The sequence below is a fragment of the Heptranchias perlo genome, chromosome 6 (assembly GCF_035084215.1).
Source record: "Heptranchias perlo isolate sHepPer1 chromosome 6, sHepPer1.hap1, whole genome shotgun sequence".
Lineage (NCBI taxonomy): Eukaryota > Metazoa > Chordata > Chondrichthyes > Hexanchiformes > Hexanchidae > Heptranchias > Heptranchias perlo.
This window is the reverse complement of record NC_090330.1, coordinates 63522541-63544224: the sequence shown is the minus strand read 5'-3', so window position 1 is coordinate 63544224 and position 21684 is coordinate 63522541. Positions and strand designations below refer to the sequence as shown.

General features: G+C 39.9%; 1 protein-coding gene across 5 annotated transcripts in view; it reads left to right on the top strand.

Annotated features, from left to right (window-relative positions):
* Window positions 1–21684, top strand: part of tpp2 (tripeptidyl peptidase 2) — a 145853-nt gene that overhangs the window by 45819 nt on the left and 78350 nt on the right. For all 5 annotated transcript variants that reach the window (XR_010963287.1, XR_010963286.1, XM_067986425.1 and 2 more), the window contains exons 9-12: window positions 1996–2123; window positions 7050–7149; window positions 10057–10205; window positions 13368–13483. Coding sequence is in view for 3 of the 5 variants with exons in the window: in XM_067986425.1 (XP_067842526.1) it covers window positions 1996–2123; window positions 7050–7149; window positions 10057–10205; window positions 13368–13483 (493 nt within the window). In the remaining 2 variants the exon portion in view is untranslated. The remainder of the gene's footprint in view (window positions 1–1995; window positions 2124–7049; window positions 7150–10056; window positions 10206–13367; window positions 13484–21684) is intronic.

Below are 21684 nucleotides of genomic sequence, written 5' to 3'. Positions count from 1 at the left end.
GATGGAGTATAATGTGGGGAAATGTGAGGTTATTCACTTTGATAGGAAAAATAGAAAAACAGAATATTTTTTAAATGGTGAGAAACTATTAAATGTTGGTGTTCAGAGGGATTTGGGTGTCCTTGTACAAGAAATAATAGAAAGTTACCAAGCAGGTATAGCAAGCAATTAGGAAAGCAAATTGTATGTTAGCCTTTATTGCAAGGGGGTTGGAGTACAAGAGTAAGGAAGTCTTGCTGCAATTGTGTAGGGCTTTGGTGAGACCATACCTAGATTACTGTGCAATTTTGGTCTCCTTACCTAAAGAAGGATATACTTGCCTTAGAGGAGGTCCAACGAAGGTTCACTGGATTGATTCCTGGGATGAGAGGGTTGTCCTATGAGGAAAGATTGAGTAGAATGGGCCTATACTCTTTGGAGTTTAGAAGAATGAGAGGTGATCTCATTGAAACATATCAGATTCTAAGAGGGCTTGCCAGGGTAGATGCTGAGAGGATTTCTCCCTTGGTTGGAGAGTCTAGAACTAGGGGACATAGTCTCAGGATAAGGGGTCGGACATTTAGGACTGAAATGAGCAGGAATTTCTTCACTCAGGGTGGTGAATCTTTGGAATTCTGTACCCCGGAGGGCTGTGAATGCTCAGTCATTGATTATATTCAAGATTGAAATCGATAGATTTTTGGACTCTTAAGGAAATCAAGGGATATGGGGATCAGGCGAGAAAGTGGAGTTGAGGTCAAAGATCAGCCGTGATCTTATTGAATGGCGAAGCAGGCTCAAGGGGCTGTCTGGCCTATTCTTGCTCATATTTCTTATATTGCTCAATGACACCTGTTAGTTCCCAAGCTAGCAACATAAGTCCTATGTTTAACAAGTAAGCCGTAATGTTTTATATCTACAGGTAATTTTATATGCTGCTTCTTTTAAGTTTACACCTAGTTATTAATGTCAGAATATGAAGCAACATATGCCTTTCTTCAATACTGCTGCATTACCAGCTATAGAATTTAATAATCACTTGAGAAACCAGTGATTGTCTAATACTATTGGTGTAATGATCTAATCAAAAAGAACAGACACCGGCACAATGGACTAAATGACTGCCTTCTGTGCTGAAATTTCAATATTTCTTTGATTGTCACACTGCTGTTTGTTTTGCAGTCTAATTCTCAGATCAGCAAGGCAGGCAGGGTAATCATAAAAACATAAGAAATAGGAGCAGGAGTAGGCCAATCGGCCCTTCGAGCCTGCTCCGCCATTTAATAAGATCATGGCTTATCTGATCCTAACCTCAAATCTAAATTCATGTCCAATTTCCTGCCCGCTCCCCGTAACCCCTAATTCCCTTCACTTCTAGGAAACTGTCTATTTCTGCTTTGAATTTATTCAATTAATCAAGCAACGTTCTTCAGGTGAAACTCATCTATATGATGATTCAAACTGTTTCAGTGATCAGAAGATTTATGAAAATGTTAAATTCTCCAATTTAGTTAAATTTTAAGGAAAGTTGGAAACCAGGGGATTATTACGTTGAAGTAAAATGTGTTTTGAAATAAGTATGACGGGATTGAAAGATTAATTCACTGAAAGCTGTTCATATGCCAATTCTTTAGGGTGCTGTTAAGTGAAGATTGTTGGGTTTTTTTTCTGAAGTGTATGTTATTGTATATTCTGGTTGTGACTTACTTGAAATACTTTAGAAAATATATGGCTCTAAATGGGAAGTTTCATGACTATAAAAATGACTATAAATGGGTTACTGATAAGATAGTGGATTTTGATATGCTGCAAAATGGATATTTTAATTGAGCCAGGAGAGTCCCACTAGTTGGGATTCTTAACTAAGCAAGTGATTATAATTGAATATTATGTTCTGAATTGATTTTAAACGTGCAAATTATGTTGCAGAAGTTTGGCGTAACAAATCCTAATCTTTGTTTGGCTATATAGTGTTTAATTACATTTTGACACAGTATTTCAATTTGTCTATTTCAGATGCATTTGTGAAATAATTAATGAGGCAGTATTGAAACACAATGTGATCTATGTGTCAAGTGCAGGCAATAATGGACCTTGCCTTTCCACTGTAGGATGTCCAGGTGGAACTACTTCCAGTGTTATTGGTAGGAACTGGTTTTATTTAACTCCTGTTTGATTATATTCAGAGATTATTTTTTTACTCCCTTTTCCACCAATTTTCTCCCCTCTCCTGAAGGCACTGACTGTTGCTGTGGTATGGTTCCACAGGTACCAAGTGCTTCTGGTACCTCATTCTTCATGTGCGAAACTTAGACAGTGACTACCCACAAATTATTTGATTGCAGTGGGTATCACAGTTAAGCTTTATCCTGTTATCATCTATTGTCCACTTCCTCCACACTTGCAGCAAAGGTAGGCAGATTGCAATTGGGGGGAGCCTTGGCCAAGTTTCCCCTCCCCAACCCAGAGGCATTGAGAGCAATTGTATTGCCGCTACAGCTGTACTGGCTGAAATCAGCTCAGTCAGCACAGACCAGGGGGTCAAACATAGACTGTTCTAATTTGTATGCCTCTGCTACTCACTGGCTTAGCCAGCTGAGTCTTGACCAAAATGCTTATTTAAACAACAGTTCTCGTAGAACCATAGAAAAGATACAGCACAGAAGGGGGTCATTCGGCCCATCGTGTCCGCGCCAGCTTGAAGAACAACTAGGTGCCCATTCTAATCCCTCCTTTCAGCACCCGGTCCGTAGCCCTGCAGCTTACAGCACTTTAGGTGCAGGCCCAGGTACTTTTTAAAGGAGTTGAGGGTCCCTGCCTCTACCACCAATTTGGGCAGCGAATTCCATACACCCACCACCCTCTGGGTAAAAAAAAAGTTTTTCCTCATGTCCCCTCTAATCCTTTCGCCAATCAGCTTAAATCTATGTCCTCTAGTTCTTGAACTCTCCGCTAGGGGAAACAAGTACTTTCTTTCTACACTATCTAGGCCCCTCATAATTTTGTACACCTCAATCAAGTCTCCCCTCAGCCTCCTCTGCTCCAAGGAAAACAACCCCAGCTTATCCAATCTCTCCTCGTAGCTGCAATTTTCAAGCCCTGGCAACATTCTTGTAAATCTTCTCTGCACTCTCTCCAGAGCAATTACGTCCTTCCTATAATGTGGTGACCAGAACTGCGCAGAATACTCCAGCTGTGGCCTTACCAGTGTTTTATACAGTTCCATCATTACATCCCTGCTTTTGTATTCTACACCTCGGCTAATAACGGAGAGCATTTCGTATGCCTTCTTCACAACCTTATCTACCTGTACTGTCACCTTCAAGGACCTGTGCACATGTACTCCAAGGTCTCTCACTTCCTCTACCCCTCTCAATATATTCCCGTTTACTGCGTATTCCCTTTTACTATTTGCCCTCCCTAAGTGCATTACCTCACACTTCTCCAGGGTGAACTCCATTTGCCACTTTTCCACCCACTCCACCAACCCATTGATATCTTCTTGGAGTCTACAGCTATCCTCGTCACTATCAACTACACGACCAATTTTTGTGTCGTCTGCAAATTTGCCAGTCGTGTCCCCTACGTTTGCATCCAAATCATTAATATATACCACAAACAGCAAGGGACCCACTGGAAACGGATTTCCATTCGCAAAGACATCCATCGACTTTTACCCTTTGTTTCCTGTTACTGAGCCAATTTTGGATTCAATTCGCCACATTTCCCTGTATCCCATGGGCTTTTACCTTTCTGACCACTCTGCCATGTGAGACCTTGTCAAATGCCTTACTAAAATCCATGTAGACAACATCCATTGCACTACCCTCATTAATCCTCCTTGTCACTTCCTCAAAGAATTTAATCAGATTTGTAAGGCATGATCTTCCCTGAATAAATCCGTGCTGACTATCCCTGATTAAACCATGCCTTTCCAAGTGACAGTTTATCCTATCTCTCAGTATTGATTCTAATAGTTCGCCCACCATCGAGGTAAGACTGACCAGCCTATAATTGTTCAGCCTTTCCCTCGTACCCTTTTTAAACAATGTTTTGCAGTCTTCCAGTCCTCCGGTACCTCCCCTTTATCTAGTGAGGATAGGAAAATGATCCTCAGAGCATCCGCTATTTCCTCCCTGGCTTCCTTCAATAGCCTAGGAAACAATCCATCAAGCCCTGGTGACTTATCAACTTTCAAGGATTCCAGTCCCTCTAGTACTTCCTCTCTCGTTATGTTTACCTTATCCAATATTTCACACCTCTCCTCTTTAACTACTATGTCCAGATCATCCCTTTCCTTTGTGAATACGGAGACAAAATATTCATTTAAAACCCTACCCACATCCTCTGCTTCTACACACAAGTTACCCTTATCTCTGATGGGTCCCACCTTTTCCTTAGCTATCCTCTTGTTCTTAATGTACTGATAAAACATCTTCGGGTTTTCTTTAATCTTACTAGCTAATATTTTTTCTTGCCCTCTCTTTGCTTTCCTTATTTCCTTTTTTACGTCATCCCTGTACTTTCTATACTCCTCTAGGCTTTCTGCAGTATTTAGTTTTCTGTGACAATCATAAGCTTTCTTTTTCTGCTTTATCTTGCCCCATATACTTCTAGACAACCAGTGGGCTCTAAATTTGGCAGTGCCACCCTTTTTCTTTGAGGGGATGTGTCTGCATTGTACCTGTAAAATTTCACTTTTTAGTGCCTCCCACTGGCTTGGCACTGATTTCTCCTCAAGTAGTTGTGTCCAGTCCACTTCTGCCAAATCACCTTAGTTCTGTAAAATTTGCCTTCCCCAATTTAAAACGTTTACTCCTGATTTAACTCTGTCCTTTTCCATAATAATGCTAAAACTAACTGAATTGTGGTCACTATCCCCAATATGGTCACCCACTGTCACTTCACCCACTTGCCCATCTTCATTTCCCAGGACTAAATCTAGAATTGAATCCCCTCTTGGGCTTGTCACGTACTGGCTAAAAAAGTTCTCCTGGACACCGATCAAGAACTTTACGCCCTCTGTGCACCTCACACTGTTTGAATCCCAGTTGATGTTAGGGTAGTTGAAGTCCCCTACTATTATTGCCCTCTTATTTTTACACTCAGAAATTTGCCTACATATCTGTTCTTCTATCTCCCTTTCGCTATTTGGGGGCCTATAGTACACTCCTTTTTGGAAAGATTAATTGGCTAATTTGCCTGTTACTTAATTTGTGCCTTTTTAAAAATATGCTTATTTTATTATTACAAAACCCTCCACTAATGCCCCAATACCCAAAAATTCCTAATGTAGCTGAAGACCATTGAGAACCAATTTCAGCTCTTGTCAGAGATCAAATTAAGGAATGTAAACTGGTAAAACTGAGAATCTGCTGTTGGATGAATGGTATTTCAACACTAGTAAAATGTTGCTGTGATTCATTATCTGATGTTGTACAATCAACCCTTCATCCAAATTCCATCTTTGGTAAAGATTAGTTTTTGCTAGTGAAAGAGAATTTCCATCTAAACAGATGCAGCCACTCGTGTAGATTTGTGGAAGAAAAAAATCAATTTTAGATGCTTTGGCTGGAGTTTTTCTGCTTCTGCGCTCATCACCCTGCCATTTTCCATTTAATGGGCAGAAAATTACAGGTACCCCTAGTTTCTAATTAGAAATTCTGTCTCAATAATGCAAAAGTTGCTGTACATGAGTGCAATTTATGTGTGGGTTAACATTATGGAAAATTGAACCCAAATCTAAATAGTTTAGGAAGGCAATCTCATTTTGTAGCGTTAAGCATCTTTCAGTCGCTGGCTGAAACTCGTTTCTACTTAAATTATTTGAAATCCAGTTTTGATTAATGCTTTTGCAACCACCTTCATTTTCTCCACAGGTAGTAATTAAAAATACTGCTCCTAAATTCAGCCATATAGCACCTGCACCACTGGATCAAAAATTAAGAACAACATTCTGGCATAGGTATTTTCTTCCCCTCCCCTTACTAAACACAAATCACGGTTTGAGCAAGTGGACGGGTGACCTGCTGTTCACATTTGTGGTCCTTGTTCATTTGGGTTTCTGTTTCTACCTCTTTCTCAGCACATACGTCATCCCAGCAAAGACCAGAAAGTTACTGTACAGAGTATTAAGAGTGGCACTATGCCCAACCATTCCGTGGTGCAGTATTTTGCTTTGATCATGTGCTGGTCTGTACTAAGTAGTCTGCTATAATTTATTTAGCTCCTATTTAAGCCTTCATAAATAGTTCAGTGGACAGCAATTTTAGTTTATGTGTTAACCGTTTCACGTCCTGTTTTACCTTGACTGATCTACAGTCCTTTTATGTCTAATCGTTGCATTCCAACATATAGCTTTTATTGTTAGTATTTTGTTTAGATGGTCGTTGTCTGCTTTATTGGGTCTGAAACGTTTGTCACAAGGCTAAGGATAGCCATGTAAAAAAGGTCTCGGAGAATACATGTACTTGTATGACTAGCAATGGTTATGAGAAATAAGCCATTGCGCAATATTACATCGCATAACTTGGGGTTTGGGAGTTGTGCAGTCTACAGTCACATTGTTTAATCTATATGTACAATTGTTCTTTAAAGGATAATCCAAAGTTATTAATCTAAGACACCTCCATAGGTTTATTATTTTAAATATTCTATCTGCAGCATTCCTCTGTTGAGCCCTCTATGCCATACATCCATTTCATTCTGCTGGCATAGACTGCACAGTTTGGGTGAGGTGACCTAAGGGGATCACCTTTTTACATGTCCGAGCTATAATATTAGTTAGTAGATTGGTCTGTTTAGAGATGAGTTGTTTTACTATATTACTGGCTGTTTTTACTGATGTAATACCAAGGCAAACATGCGTTGAAGGGTTAGTATCGATAGAAGCAATATAAATATTATTATTTAATAAGTACTACCAATTTGTACCAGGGGTTTGATCTAAGTAATTAACTTCCGATAAAGTTATTGGTTTAGCTCAGAAGTAGTTCCACCGTAGAATGTTTCCAGACACTGATTGCATAATATAATTTTGAAATTTAAATAAGTTTGGACTCTATCTACAGGTGTTGGTGCATATGTCTCACCTGACATGATGATTGCTGAATACTCCCTGCGAGAGAAACTGCCTGCCAACCAGTACACCTGGTCTTCAAGAGGACCATGGTAAGCAACTTCTGTGTTGGTCAATTCATTGGCTTATGACAGAGTTTACCATAAAAATCATGAATAGTGCAGTAGTAACTATTAAATCTTGAGTAATAAGAATACATAAGAAGAATAATGATTTATTCTGAAAAGTTCCCTCCTTTTTCCTTTTTATCTCTCCACATGATTGTTTCTGTAATTTTTATTTTCTCTGTTGCCTTGAAATTGTGCTGTGTGCTATTAGTAATAAATGAGTTAACCTGTTTGTATGAAATTCCTTTGTTCTATTTTAATTAAGGCACTAATTCATTAATTTAAATAGTGTAATTTCAAGGCATGTGTCCTTAGGTGGTTGTGCAAACTGATTACAATCTTATTTCGATTCAGAAACCATTTGTGTTCTGTCAAAGGCAGGTATTCTTAATTAAGGGTGAAGTATTTATAGTTTCATATCTCTGGGATGAAATGCTTTCTCAAGGGATGAATTCAATTGACTTTGTTCATGCTGACACAGCTAGTCAGTAATTACCTTTTATCTATATATCAGCACGTGGGTAAGAAAAATATGAGCTGGCACTGCACTGCATCATGTGGTGGGATTCTGGTTCTTCCACTCCGATTTTAACATTGGTACGTTAGAAATGAGAGAACTTTTTTCCCAAATGAAGGAAAATTTGAGGCCAAATTCACTGTTTTTATGCAACTCCTAGTGATGGTCTATAATTTTTCCTCCATTTTTGAATATTGAATTTAAGAGACATACTCTCATAACTTAAGTTTTCCAAATCAGCAGGCTTAGGAAGGTCCCTCACTTTTACCTGTAACCTAAATTTTTACACTCTAGAAATTTAAATTATTCCTCAAACAGATTATTAAGATTGCACTCAAGAGTCTAAGCTACAATATATGTTCCAGTCAGCATCTCAATTACACTGCCTAGTTCCAATTGAAATGCTTCTGCACAGGGTAGAGCTCTGCATATATTTTAAAATTTACACTTTTTTATTCGTTCATTGGATGTGGGTGTCGCTGGCCGGGCCAGCATTTATTGCCCATCCCTAATTGCCCTTGAGAATGTAGTGGTGAGCTGCCTTCTTGAATTAAGAACATAAGAAATAGGAGCAGGAGTAGGCCAATCGGCCCTTCGAGCCTGCTCCGCCATTCAATAAGATCATGGCTGATCTGATCCTAACCTCAAATCTAAATTCATGTCCAATTTCCTGCCCGCTCCCCGTAACCCCTAATTGCTGCAGTCCATGTGGTGAAGGTTCTCCCACAGTGCTGTTAGGTAGGGAGTTCCAGAATTTTGACCTGGCGACGACGAAGGAACGGCGATATATTTCCAAGTTGGGATGGTGTGTGACTTGGAGGGGAACGTGCAGGTGGAGTTGTTCCCTTGTGCCTGCTGCCCTTGTCCTTCTAGGTGGTAGAGGTCATGGGTTTGGGAGGTGCTGTTGAAGAAGCCTTGGCGAGTTGCTGCAGTGCATCCTGTGGATGGTACGCACTGCAGCCACGGCGCGCCGGTGGTGAAGGGAGTGAATGTTTAGGGTGGTGGATGGGGTGCCAATCAAGCAGGCTGCTCGATGGTGTCGAGCTTCTTGAGTGTTGTTGGAGCTGCACTCATCCAGGCAAGTGGAGAGTATTCCATCACACTCCTGTCTTGTGCCTTGTAGATGGTGGAAAGGCTTTGGGGAGTCAGGAGGTGAGTCACTCACCGCAGAATACCCAGCCTCTGACCTGCTCTTGTAGCCACAGTATTTATGTGGCTGGTCCATTTAAGTTTCTGGTCAATGGTGACTCCCAGAATGTTGATGGTGAGGGATTCGGCGATGGTAATGCTGTTGAATGTCAAGGGGAGGTGGTTAGACTCTCTCTTGTTGGAGATGGTCATTGCCTGGCACTTGTTTGGCGCGAATGTTACTTGCCACTTATGAGCCCAATCCTGGATGTTGCCCAGGTCTTGCTGCATGCGGGCATGGACTGCTTCATTATCTGAGGGGTTGTGAATGGAACTGAACACTGAAGTCATCAGCGAACATCCCCATTTCTGACCTTATGATGGAGGGAAGGTCATTGATGAAGCAGCTGAAGATGGTTGGGCCTAGGACACTGCCTGAGGAACTCCTGCAGCAATGTCCTGGGGCTGAGATGACTGGCCTCCAACAACCACTACCATCTTCCTTTGTGCTAGGGAGTGCAGTCAGGAGCACTCTTGAAACATTTAAATCCACTCTGCTAAGTTTAAAAAGTGCTGAGGAGGTCCAAGGGGTTCAACACTACAGTGGAGTTATAATGCCTGCATTGACAAACTCCAGCAGTGCATCATTGCCTCCTCCAGAGGATGCCATACCACTAGACTGAAGAGTCGAATATTGTCTCAGTTATACTGTAACTTCAGCTCTGGGATTTTCAAAATGGTGATCTGTTTCTTCTGAACAGAATTGATAGCTGGATCACAGAAAGTAACAAAAATAAAATTTCCTTTGGGCAAAAAATAGTCTCAAAGTTTTACACAAAAATAAAAGCTCCATACCCTAAAACCGTAATATCATGTCGATATCTTAAGGCTGGTATATATGGAATACTCAACATAAAACTTTGGAAAATGGCACTTTATCCATATGTGACATGGAACTTGGAGAACTTGCTTGTACCAGCACTGCTCTGAAGTTATTCAGTTTCTCTTGTTGGTTAAATTTTATGGCGAATGTTCACCTGGTAAATTTCTAATACTACCAACCTGGCAATTGAACTATTGCAGTGGATCAAGTCTCAGGATTCGAGGCTGAGATGACCTGAAGATGAGAATTACTGCTCTGTGCAATCAGTATAATGTATCCTTTGTTTTAAAGTTTTAAAAAAAATTGTAAAATTACTTTTATGTGTATTGCGAACAGACTAAATTTTTAAAAATGTTTTTTTTAGTGCTGATGGAGCTCTTGGAGTGAGTATCAGTGCGCCTGGCGGTGCCATAGCTTCTGTCCCAAACTGGACACTACGTGGAACACAGTTGATGAATGGGACCTCAATGTCTTCTCCAAATGCTTGTGGAGGCATTGCCCTGCTGCTCTCAGGTAACAAGTAGTCTTGCAACAAATGATTGACTAATGTGTGGAGACAGATAATGTTTTTTCCCGATCAATATACCCTAGCTTTGATAAATAGATCATTGGAAGTAACTAGACATGGAATTTCATAGAATGTTTGTAAATATGGTTGAAGCAGTTGCTTGTTTAATGAAATAGTTTAACAAGTACATTGAAGCACTAAAATGCATTATTGACCAGAAGTGGTGTACTGGTTGTAGTGATCGAGAAACTCATTCAGGTGTGGAAGAATTATCCTTTAGATTTTGCCAAAATGTCTTGTCTTATTCCACTCACCCTGATTATAAGGCAACTTGATTCTGGCTCATTGTGCTGTAGGATGTTCACTATAGCGTGCAGGTTATTATAAGCTAGGACTATATTCTGGTGAAGGTTATTAATGTTGATTTTGATGTGGGATACAGTGAGCTTTTTAGATAATTAGCTTCAGGCCTTCAGTTATTCCTAAAAATAAATGGTGGTGCCATTGCCAGAACTGTAATATATCTATATCAAAGTGCAAAAGTGTTCAGATATTTTAGGCTATTTAGCCACTGGATTGCCATTTTCTTTGTGAGTGTATAGGAAATTGCTGTTTTCTCTCGTCCACTAATGTATTTTAGGTATTCGGCTCTGATAGTGGTAAAGATTTATGTTTGGAATATATAATGTATAGGTGCACTTGTCTTTTGGTGCATTTTCAACAAAGCAGTCTAAAATGATGTGTCGTATAGAAGTATCTGCAGCAAGTTTTCTATGGGCCATCCATCTATCCAAGTGTTTAATATTAGGGAAACCTGAAATTCCTATCTTTTTTGCTGAGCAAAGTTCTAGTTTATTTACTGAAGTACAATTTGGGTACCATTAGTGAAATTGCGAAATGGTTTTCTTGGTAAATTGCATGTGGTTATAGGATGTTAGCATTAAGAATGAAATACTCTTCCATTCTCTGCACTGACCGTCAGTATTGGACACTATCAAGTCAGATAGGCACCTTCAACCATTCTTGCCTCGCCAACTGCTGCCCTATCTCCAATCTTCCTTTTGTCTTTAAGGTCCTTGAATGCCCCATTACCTCTATTCCTATTTCTCCTCGTAATTCCCTGTTCAAACCCCTCCAGTCTGGCTTTTGCCTGTCCCGTGGTATGGAAATAGCCCACCCAAAGTCAAGATCGACGTTCTCTGTGACTGTAACTGCAGTGCATTATCTTTGCTTGTCTTCCTCGACCTCTCTATAGTGTTTGACACAATCAACCCTGCCAGCCTTGTCCAATACCTCTCCCATAGCTCTGTGTGACTGTCTTTGCATAGTTCCACAACTACCTATTTGAACGTAGCAAAAGCATCTCCAGCAATGGCTTCTCTACCCACCGTTGCCTCCGGATTCCCCCGAGGATCCGTTCTCAGTCCCCTTCTGTGCCTTTATCTAAATGCTGTTATGGGGTCTGCTTCCACATGTGTGCTGATGACATCTAGCTCTACTTCCTCTCTGGAATTGCCTCCCTAAACCTCTCTGTCTCCACCTCCCTCTCCTTTAAAACCTTCTCAAGCTCATCTCATCAACCAAGCTTTTGGTCCCCCCCCCTCCTAACCTCTACTTTGCTGAGTTTGCGGTCATTTGCCAAATGCCTTCTGTGAAGAGCCTTGGAAATTTATTTACATTCAAGGTGCTATATAAATGGAAGTGGTGGCGGTGGATGATGTATACTGTTTGTTTTGTTGTTAAACTTAAGTTCTTCTTCTACCGTTCCTTTTCAACCCCTCGCTACATCAACTGTCCTTGCAGTCTGTTTTGAGTAAAATTGCCAACTTACTGCAGTCAGTTTCATGTAAGGATCCTTGATGCCAAGAACTAGAGTTGAGCTCAGATCCCAAAGGTGTAGTAACCCATTGTGCCAGTTCCATAAAACATAAACATGAATGTTACTATACATGCTGTAGTTCTGTATAACTATGGCCCGGATTTTGCTGTCAACGGCGAACATACAGCGCCCGTCGTTCATTAGATTTGCACTTGCTCGTAGACTTTCTATGAGCTTTTGCACGGCAACGTCCTCTAAATTAGAGTGCCAAAAAGCACAGCGCCCTCTACAGGGCATCTGTAACCTGTGTGAACAGAGCAAGCAACTGTGTCCCCTATGAGTATTTGGATTGAAGCTTGTTAATAAACCACACCGAGACTAAACCGGGAATAATGAATACAATGTCAAATCAGGTACAGAAAGCAAAATAAAGAGAGGGTAAGAAAGATTGATTTAAGAGGCAGAGATAAAAGAGACCCAAAGAAAAAGTTTTTGAAAAAATTAAAATTTATTTTGCAGCTTACGGAGGAGCAGGGCATCTGATGCAGCAACTTCTGGACTTCTGTGTTTAACTGTGCATATGTGGTTGTCAAAAGTTGCTGTATGATTTGCACAGAAATAATGGTGAGCGAGGTTAGCCTCGCCGTTATTTTCACAGCAAAATCCGGCCTGTTATGTATATTTTTTTTGACCGTGTAAGATTGACTAGACAGCAATTCTCAGTTTTGGAATAAGTATTGGGAGACACATAATTTGGACCCATCTTTTCAAAAGTGGAAAACTCAATTTCTAATTCTGAACAAGGTAAATGTAGCTGAGTTACGCCATTCAGCTCATCTTAGTCCATCCGGCCAGAAGACCCTACAATACACCCCTCCCATTGTGGCATCCAGTTGCTAAATAAATTGCAGGATTTTTGCCTCCACTGCTCTATCCAGAGGTTCCTTCCATGTTGATTACTTTTTGTGAGAAGAAATTCCTGATCAACCATAAATTTGCATTTTACTAGTTTGTCCTACTCTCGCAATTTGGTTTGAAAATAATTTTCTGGACTTACCTTTTCCATAATGTTTACTATCTGTATACCTCTAAGATTAGCTTTCAAGGGCTTCCTTTCAAGACTGAAAAGCCCAATTTTCTCCAGTCTTTCCTCATACCTCAGAACTCTGTAACTGGAGATCAGCACATGCCTCTTCTCTGAATTACTTCTAGTGCTTGACTGTTTCCTTGTATCTCACTGACCAATATTCTGTGATCCGACTAGACATGGTTTCTTCTGTCTTGTACTCTACTGTTCTGGCTTTATGATCTAGCATTCTATTCGCTTATGTTTTATTGAACTTTACAGGTCTTAAAGTTAACGGTGTTCGTTACACAGTTCATTTCATTCGGCGAGCACTTGAAAACACAGCCATGAAGGTTGATGATATTGAAGTATTTGCACAAGGACATGGTGTAATTCAGGTATGTTTTTAATATAACATAGTTTTTTTTAGCTAAGCTTACTACATTGGGATGGTTTGAAAAAAGTGGCATTGAGTCTCCTGTCAAAAGTGTGTTAACTAATGTCTAAATTTGGAGTGCTTGCTGAGACCTTGCAGACTAAGCAAGGTATAGTTGGATGCATCATGATATATGGTATGACCTTTTTGACAGAAATGTATCATCACATAATTTAGCAATATGTTTGTGATTTAAAAATTTTATGTCTATTTTAATTTCGTTTGCATTGCAATTCCATTTCACACATGGTTTTATCCAACAAAATTATCTGGCTTATTCTATACCTTGGAGATTACTTCTACATCATAAAACAGTGACTGTAGAAACATAAGGAGTTGAAATTAAAAATCAAACAGATGAAATTTACTTTTTTTCCTTCCCCTCCCAATAATCTCATGCAACACTTCATCATATTGTCCATTTTGTGTCTGAATTACACAGTGTTAAATTGTTCCATGAAAGCATGCCAGTCTTCCAGCTGTCAGAAGAATTCTCCAGTTTTTTTTTCTCTTATTGGCCATAGGTTGTTCTCTTTTTTTTGCCTTTCCCAGGAGATGACATGGCTGCGGGGGTGATGGAAAGTGTCTAGTGATGATGCTCTAGCCATCATGAGTGTGGGGCAGGCTTGATGGACCAGCTGGTCTTTTCCTGTCCGTCATTTTCATATGTTCGTATGGCCTTGTATAACCTAATAATCGTTTTCAAATAAAGATTGGGGCAAATTAAGATTTTCAAAATGCACTTTTTAAAATTGATTGATTTAAAAAATGTAATTCTTAGTATCAGGTGAGAACTGACTATTAAGCATCTTGCAGTAATAATTTAAAACAGTGACATTAACATGCTTGTTAACTTAATTGTCTTAACAATAATAAACAATTCCCGACCACATATTTTCAATTTGGACCACTCTGTTATATTTTTCATCAGTCACGTTAATTTACTTTTATTCAGATTGAAAAGTAGTTCAAGAAGTGTTATTGATATTACAATTAGAAATCCTCAGTACTTTTTAAGTTATCTTAATTGGATGTTTAGCATTTATTCCAGAAATAAAGGCTATGTACATTTTCTACATTTATAGATGACAGACTATGTATGTGCTACTTATGTTTGCCTTTGTTCAGTATAAATCTGGGGTTAATCTTTGTAGTAAGGATTATCAACATTTATAACAATAAGTGGATTATTTTAAAAGTGGAAATGAAACTCCTTCAGCTACTCCATAGAAATGGATTGGATTATATTAACAACTCTTAACATGTATGTCTGAGCGCCTGCAACCCTGCAATTCGACAACTCCCAGGACACATAGCAAGACCTACAAATTGCTCTTTATAATAGGAATGTGTGCATTTTTTAATAGAAGGTGGACTTCTTCAGAAGTTTATACTTAAACTCACTCAACTGTTATTTTGCCCGCATCTTCTTTAACTTTTCCGTTTGGAAAATGATAGTTCAGATATTGCCAAAATCCTGAACTAGGCATAGTATACACTGTTTTGAGTTCTTGATTTTTTTTTTCGTTCAGCATTCGTCAAATGCCATTGAAATTGAACACGATCCATGATTACATTCTGAGGAAACTAGGTGTTGGGCAACATCTCCAATGACATTTTTGACGTCAACATGTACTGATATCTGGCAAGATCAGATGACATTGGCTAGTACCAATATACATGGTACCCCTGTTAACATGCTGTATAAAGGGGTTGTGCATGTGTTGGAACAACAATTTGTTTTTCCCCAACCAGGAATAATGTTCTCTGATCCATGCATTGTCTGTCTTTTGATTGACAGATGTGAGTTCCCACTTGCTGTCGTGCTTTTATTGGTTACTGAACTTGAAAGTTTTGATCTTTTGTTTTAGAAATTTGATCTTTTTTTAAAAATTCAATTCAAAACAACAACAACTTGCATTTATGTAGTGCATTTAACATACTAGAACGTCCCAAGGTGCTTCATAGAGGCGTAATCAGAGAAAAAAAAATTGATACCAAGCCAAAGAGGGATACGTTAGGACAGGTGACCAAAAGCTTGATTAAAGAGGTAGGTTTTAAGGAGTGTCTTAAAGGAGGAGAGAGAGGCAGAGATGTTTGGGGAGGGAATTCCAGAGCTTAGCCTCTAGACAGCTGAAGGCATAGCCGCCAATGGTGTGATGAAGGAAGTCGGGGATGCACAAGAGGCCAGAATTGGAAGAGTACAAAGTTCTCGGAGGATTGTAAACGCAAAGTTCCCCTGGGGGGTTGTAGTGCTGCAGGAGGTTAGAGATAGTGAGGAGCTATAGCGGTCATGGAGGGATTTGAACATGAGGATCCATATTGTTAGGACATAAGGGGGAAAAATTATCCAATTTTTCCCCCTTATGTCCTAACAATATGGATGCAATGCAAGCATCTCCAGACTTGGTTTCTGGAAGAAAACAATGGGACATTTCAGAATTTTTTCCTCAAATTCGGATGGAACTCTTACTGATTTGGCACACACAATAAAACTGGCAATTTATCAGTGGAAAATGGTTAAAAACTGATTTGAAGGTCCCGACTCATTGCACACAATTCTTCTCCATGCAGTGGTTGAATCATTATATCTTTATGCCCTTCGTGAAGCAAGGAAAGTTTTGCTTAAAAAAAAAATCAAGGTACAGAATCTTCATCTCCCTGACAAGTTTGGCACTATAGAAGAAGTTGGCTTAAATAAATAGACTGGGGGAAGATGATGAGTCTTGTGGGGTCTGTGCTTGGAACCTTGTATCTATTTTATCTAAATGCCCTCGATACCAATTGTAGTTTTAAACTTGTTAGTTTGAAGAGAACACTAAAATAGGCAGAGTGGTAAAAACAGAGGATGCGGTTAAAGGTTTGCAGGATTCAGATCATTTATGCCATTGGCAAATAAAATGTAATACCGACAAATGTAAAATAACAATAGGCGAGTGGAGGAATGATGAATTCCATCAAATGCTGCAAACAGAACTTTTGAATAGGAAGTTGGCTAAAGGATAGAAAACATACAGTGATAGTTAATTAATATTAATTGGATTGGAGAAATTTAAACAATGGTGTCCCCCAGAATTTAGCTTTAGAACCATTGTTCTTCTCAGTACAATAAATGATCTGGACTTGGGTATTGGGGACACTATCAAAATTTGGAAACAATACAAAAATAGAGAGCATGATTAAATGTAAAAAGGACTGTAAGCAACTTTAGAAGGATATAGACAAGTTAATAGAGAGGGGCAGATAGATTTTGGATGAAAAGTACTGCAGAGAAATGTGAGGTGATATGCTTTGGGAGGAAGAATGAGAGGAAGTATATATTACATAGTAAAACTTTAAAGTGAGTTGAAAAATAGAATTAGAGATTCAGACACATCTGTAAGAGTGAGAGGACAAGTTGATAAAGCTTTTTTCTAAAAAAAAAACTACATGGGATCTTAGGTTTCATAAATAGGGGATGAGTACAAAAGCAAAGGGTTACATTAAACATTATAAATTATTGGTTAGGCCACAGTTAGAATGTTGTGTCATGGTTTGGATGTCCTACTTTAGAGAAATGTGTTAAGTCAATGGAAAAGTTGCGGTAGAAATTTATTAAGATGATACGGGGGATGAGAGGCTTCAGTTACGACAGGAGACTAGAGAAACTGGGGCTCTTGTCACTAGAGCAGAGAAGGTTATGAGGAGATCTGTGGTGGTCAATATTCGGGGAGTTTTGTTGAGATAAATGGGGAGAAACTATTTCCACTGACTGGCGAGTGAGTAACTATAGGACGTAAGTGTAACATGAAAAACAAATGAAGGGAGAGGTTAGGAGAATTTTTTTTTCTTACACAGGTTTGTCAGAATATGGAATCCCTTAATAGAAATGTTGGTGGAAGCAGAATCCATAATAGCTTTTAAAAATAAATTTAATTGGCTATGGGGAAAGGAGTGGATAGCTCTTTCAAAGAGCCAGCATAGGTGCGACAGGCCAACTGGACTCCTTCTGCAATGTAATATTTTAGAATTATTTCTGCAATTCCAGAATTGGCACAGAAGGCTCAGCTCCCCATTAGGGTTTTGTGTGTCCTATCTATGGGCCCAGAAAGGGTATCAGCAGCATTGTTTCCATGGATTTGGCCATGGTTCCAGAAGCTTACACCACCACACAGCCCATTGCTCTAGACCAGGGCATGTGATTTTTCAGTGTGGGCCAGGAGGATCTCCATCTAGTGCATGTACAGCCAAGATCAACAGTAGTCTGTGACTGAATTTATGGTCTCCCAAAGATCTCTCAGCACTTCAGAATGAAGGAGAATAATAATTTTGCTGGTGTTGACATGTTGTGCTGCAGTACCCCAACCTTCCTACAAGATAAGAATGTAATACACATGCTGGCATTGATCATAGTCTAATTATTATGGGGAAAAAAATTAAAAAATAAGAAAGAAATGAAGGAACTGTTATGGAGTGAAGGCAAAATCACACTCAGAGAAAGTTTTTAGAAGGCTTTTGAAACCAAAGGAAGAAATGGCAAGGTGGAAGATTTCAGGAGGGGGTTACAAAGAGTAGGGACCACTGATGCTTTGGGAGGAGCCAGGAAGAAGGGGTAAACTGGTGTCTGAGGAGCAGAGAGTGTACACATGATACATGGCTGGGCATATGACTGAAAGACATCCATAAGTTAGGGTGAGGCATGGCCATGGAAAGATTTCTGATTTATTTCCTTGAATCTGTGTTTCCTTGATTTCTGTCTTTCTGATTCGAATATCTCTTGTTCCTTTGATTTCTTTCTCTGGCCCTCTCTGATATTTCCTTTTTTTGTAGTTTTATCAATCTAGCAGCCCTTGCCGATTTCTTGTAGCTGATTTTTTTTTACATGGGAGAAATGAGATGTATGATCTGACTCTTTGAGCACTTGATTGCAGTCCTGTGGGCAGCTGGCTCCGTTGTCTTGGCAATGAAAGTTGCAATTTGAATCTCGGCAAAATGTAGGCAGCTGGATGTATTGTGTTTGATGCAAAAATGCTAATTGAAAGGACAGAGATTAGCCGTCACATTGTAGACACCAGGGGACTGGGATATGCGGCAGCAGAGCAAGTGTAGTTGGGAGTGGGACATAATGGGCCATAGTGTTTCAAAAAAAAAGAAATAAAAAATATTTATATTTTTTAAATCACTGGAAGAAATGGAGGGAAAATGGACCAAGGTGACTGGTGACTCATGACACAGCACCACTGCTGGTGGGAAGCCTGCAACTGCAGGCTGAAGATTCAACGGGTCTGCAGGATACTCAATAAAATACTTGACGTTCCATGATGGTAGGCATTATGTGACAGTGGGTGTTACATGATGGGAAAGATGTGACAACATAGTCCCATCAACAGACATCACAAGTAATTGTAAAAAAATGTCGCCATTCTTATAATGTGATTTCCCATAAGAGCTAGTTTACACAGGAGTTTTCAATGCGCACCTCTTTACCAAATTGAATATATTGCTAGTCAGTCTCCCGTGGCATTGTACAATGAGTTGGAGAATAAAAACATAGGTATAGGAATAGGCCATTCAGCCCCTCAAGCCTGTTCCGCCATTCAATTAGATCATGGCTGATCTGTGCCTCAACTCCATTTACCCGCCCTTGTTCCATATCCCTCGACACCCTTACCTAATTAAAATCTATTGATCTCAGTCTTGAACATTTTAATTGACCCAGCATCCACAGCCTTTTGGGAGAGAGAATTCCACATTTCCACTACCATTTGTGTGAGAAAGTGCTTCCTGATTTGGCTCCTGAATAGACTAGCTCTAATTTTAAAATCGTGCTCCCTTGTTCAGGATTCCCCCAATAGAGGAAATAGCTTCTCCGTATCTACCTCATCAAATCTTATTACCATTTTAAACATCTCAACCATCTAAACTCAAGGGAATACAACCCAAGTTTATGCAACCTGTCTTCATAATTTAACCCTTTAAGCCGTGGTTTCATTCTGGTGAAACTGCGTTGCACCGTCTCCAAGGCCAAGATATCCTTCCTGAAGTGCAGTGTTCCAACAATGCAGTACTCCAGATAGGGTCTAACCAAGGCTCTGTACAGCTGAAGCATAACTTCTTCCCTTTTGTATTCCAGCCCTCTTGAGACAAAGGCCAACATTCCATTAGCCTTTTTTGATTACTTTTTGTCCTGTGTACTAGCTCTTAGTGTCTTGTGTTGCTGCTTCTCTCTCTATCTCTCCTCTTCTGATCCTGTCAATATTCTCTTCTACTTCTCTCTCCCTAACTCTTTTTGCTTCTCTCTCTGCCCTCTTCTGCTTTCTCTGTTTTTTTCTTCTTTCCGTTTAGGTGGGAGGTGTTGGTTGGTGTGGCAGGGAAAGGAGCCATCAACGGCTGTAAGCTGCATTTTGGGTGGGGGTTGCTAGGTAAATGTGACCCTCAGCAGCTCCCTTTCTATCCCCTCCCCCAATCGCTTGTGCTTCCTCCTCCCCCCAACCCCCCACCAAGTCCTTCACTCTATTCACCACCTCTTAAACTTCTTCCCCTTCAAACTATCCATTCAACCCCTGTATCCTCCCCTTCTCCTTGCACCATTGTTAAATCACCTAACCCTTAATTCTCCATCTACTCTCACTTGCTACTCCCAAGGGCAGTTGTCAAGAGACCAGAAGCCCCCATACCTTTGAACTGGTTTCATCCTCCCCTTCCCCATACCATTCCTTCCTATGTATTTTCCTCAGAGGCTTTGTTTACTTTCAAAATTAAACTATTCAGTGTACTTTTTTAAAAAAAAAGAATAAATCAAATGAGGAAAGACACTATCCACCCCTCTGTCTCTCTCTTTCTCACGCTCTCTCAATCACACACACCTAAAATATTTAATATAAACTTTCCCTCAATAAAGCTTTTGAAATTTGTCATCTAGCTTTTCTTCAAATAATTTTGAAAACCAACTAAGCAGGAATTACTAAAAGTTAAAGAACGATCCAAATTCATCTTCACAGCATTCACAGCTCTAGGCAAAAATATCAAGTTGGAGCCTGGGCTTTTGGAATAGGCTGAGGTTTTTAAATAGAAACTTTGATGAAAGCATTAAAAGAGACAAAAGACAATTCAATAGATACATTTAATCATATTGTGAAATATTTTTTTTTAAAAACTGTTTAAACCATAATTTTACTTTAGTTACTTAGAAAAATAATGGCAAAGCAGGGTGAAGGGAGAGGGCAGAGGGTAGATACATACGAGCATACGAAAACATTAAACAGGAAATGACCAGTTGGTCCATCTAGCCTGTCCCATACAGTTGTGATGCCTTATACATCATACCAAGAAACTCCTTACCATCTAGATGTCATGTAGTCTCCTGGGAGAGGCAAAAAAATTCAAAAACCCAATACCAAGAAGGCAAGAAAAATCTGGAAAATATCTCTCCAGATGATTGAAGTTAGTCCAGGAGACCACATCGACTATGGCATATTATTTGGTACCTACCTCTTGTATAATGCGAACTCCACCCCAGCTGGAACCGATCTAGCACTCACTTGAAGATATATAGTGAACCAGCACTCACCGCAAAAGCCGGAAATTTGTTCCATTGCACCTGAGAAAAGAAGAACCGTCTAACATCTAATGGGAGGGAAGTTGGAGAGAGTGATGGGAGGAGGAAGTGAGTGGAATGGGCAAGAAGAAAAGGAGAGGCGGATAGGGTAGACAGAGAGGAAGAGAAAGAGACAAAGGGAGATTGAGAGATGGGAATCAATATTTTCCTCTGGATGTGGGGGTTCTGGAGGATGATTTTGATTCAGAGGGAGAGTTTTTGCAGTCAGTGGGGGAAGAGGAGGGTGAGTTTTGTTGAGCGATTTTGCCTTGGGTGGTGGAGGTTTTGGTTTGTGAATACTGCCTCAGCTGTGGTGGGAGCTGATGGAGATTTCTTCATTTAGTAAGGGTTTGGTTTATCCTCAGCGGAGGAGTTTCTTGGAGGAATTTTCATTCTGTGAAAGGTGAGTTGGCCTCAGTGGGAGAAGGTGAAGAGCAAATACATAGAAATGCATAGGAGTTGCAACACGGAAACAGGCCATTCGACCTAACTAGTCCACGCCACCACTCCAGGAAATTTGGACACGACAAGTGCTGGAGAGTATAGTCAAGCGGGAAAACTTGGTAAGGAGGAAGGTGTCACTATTG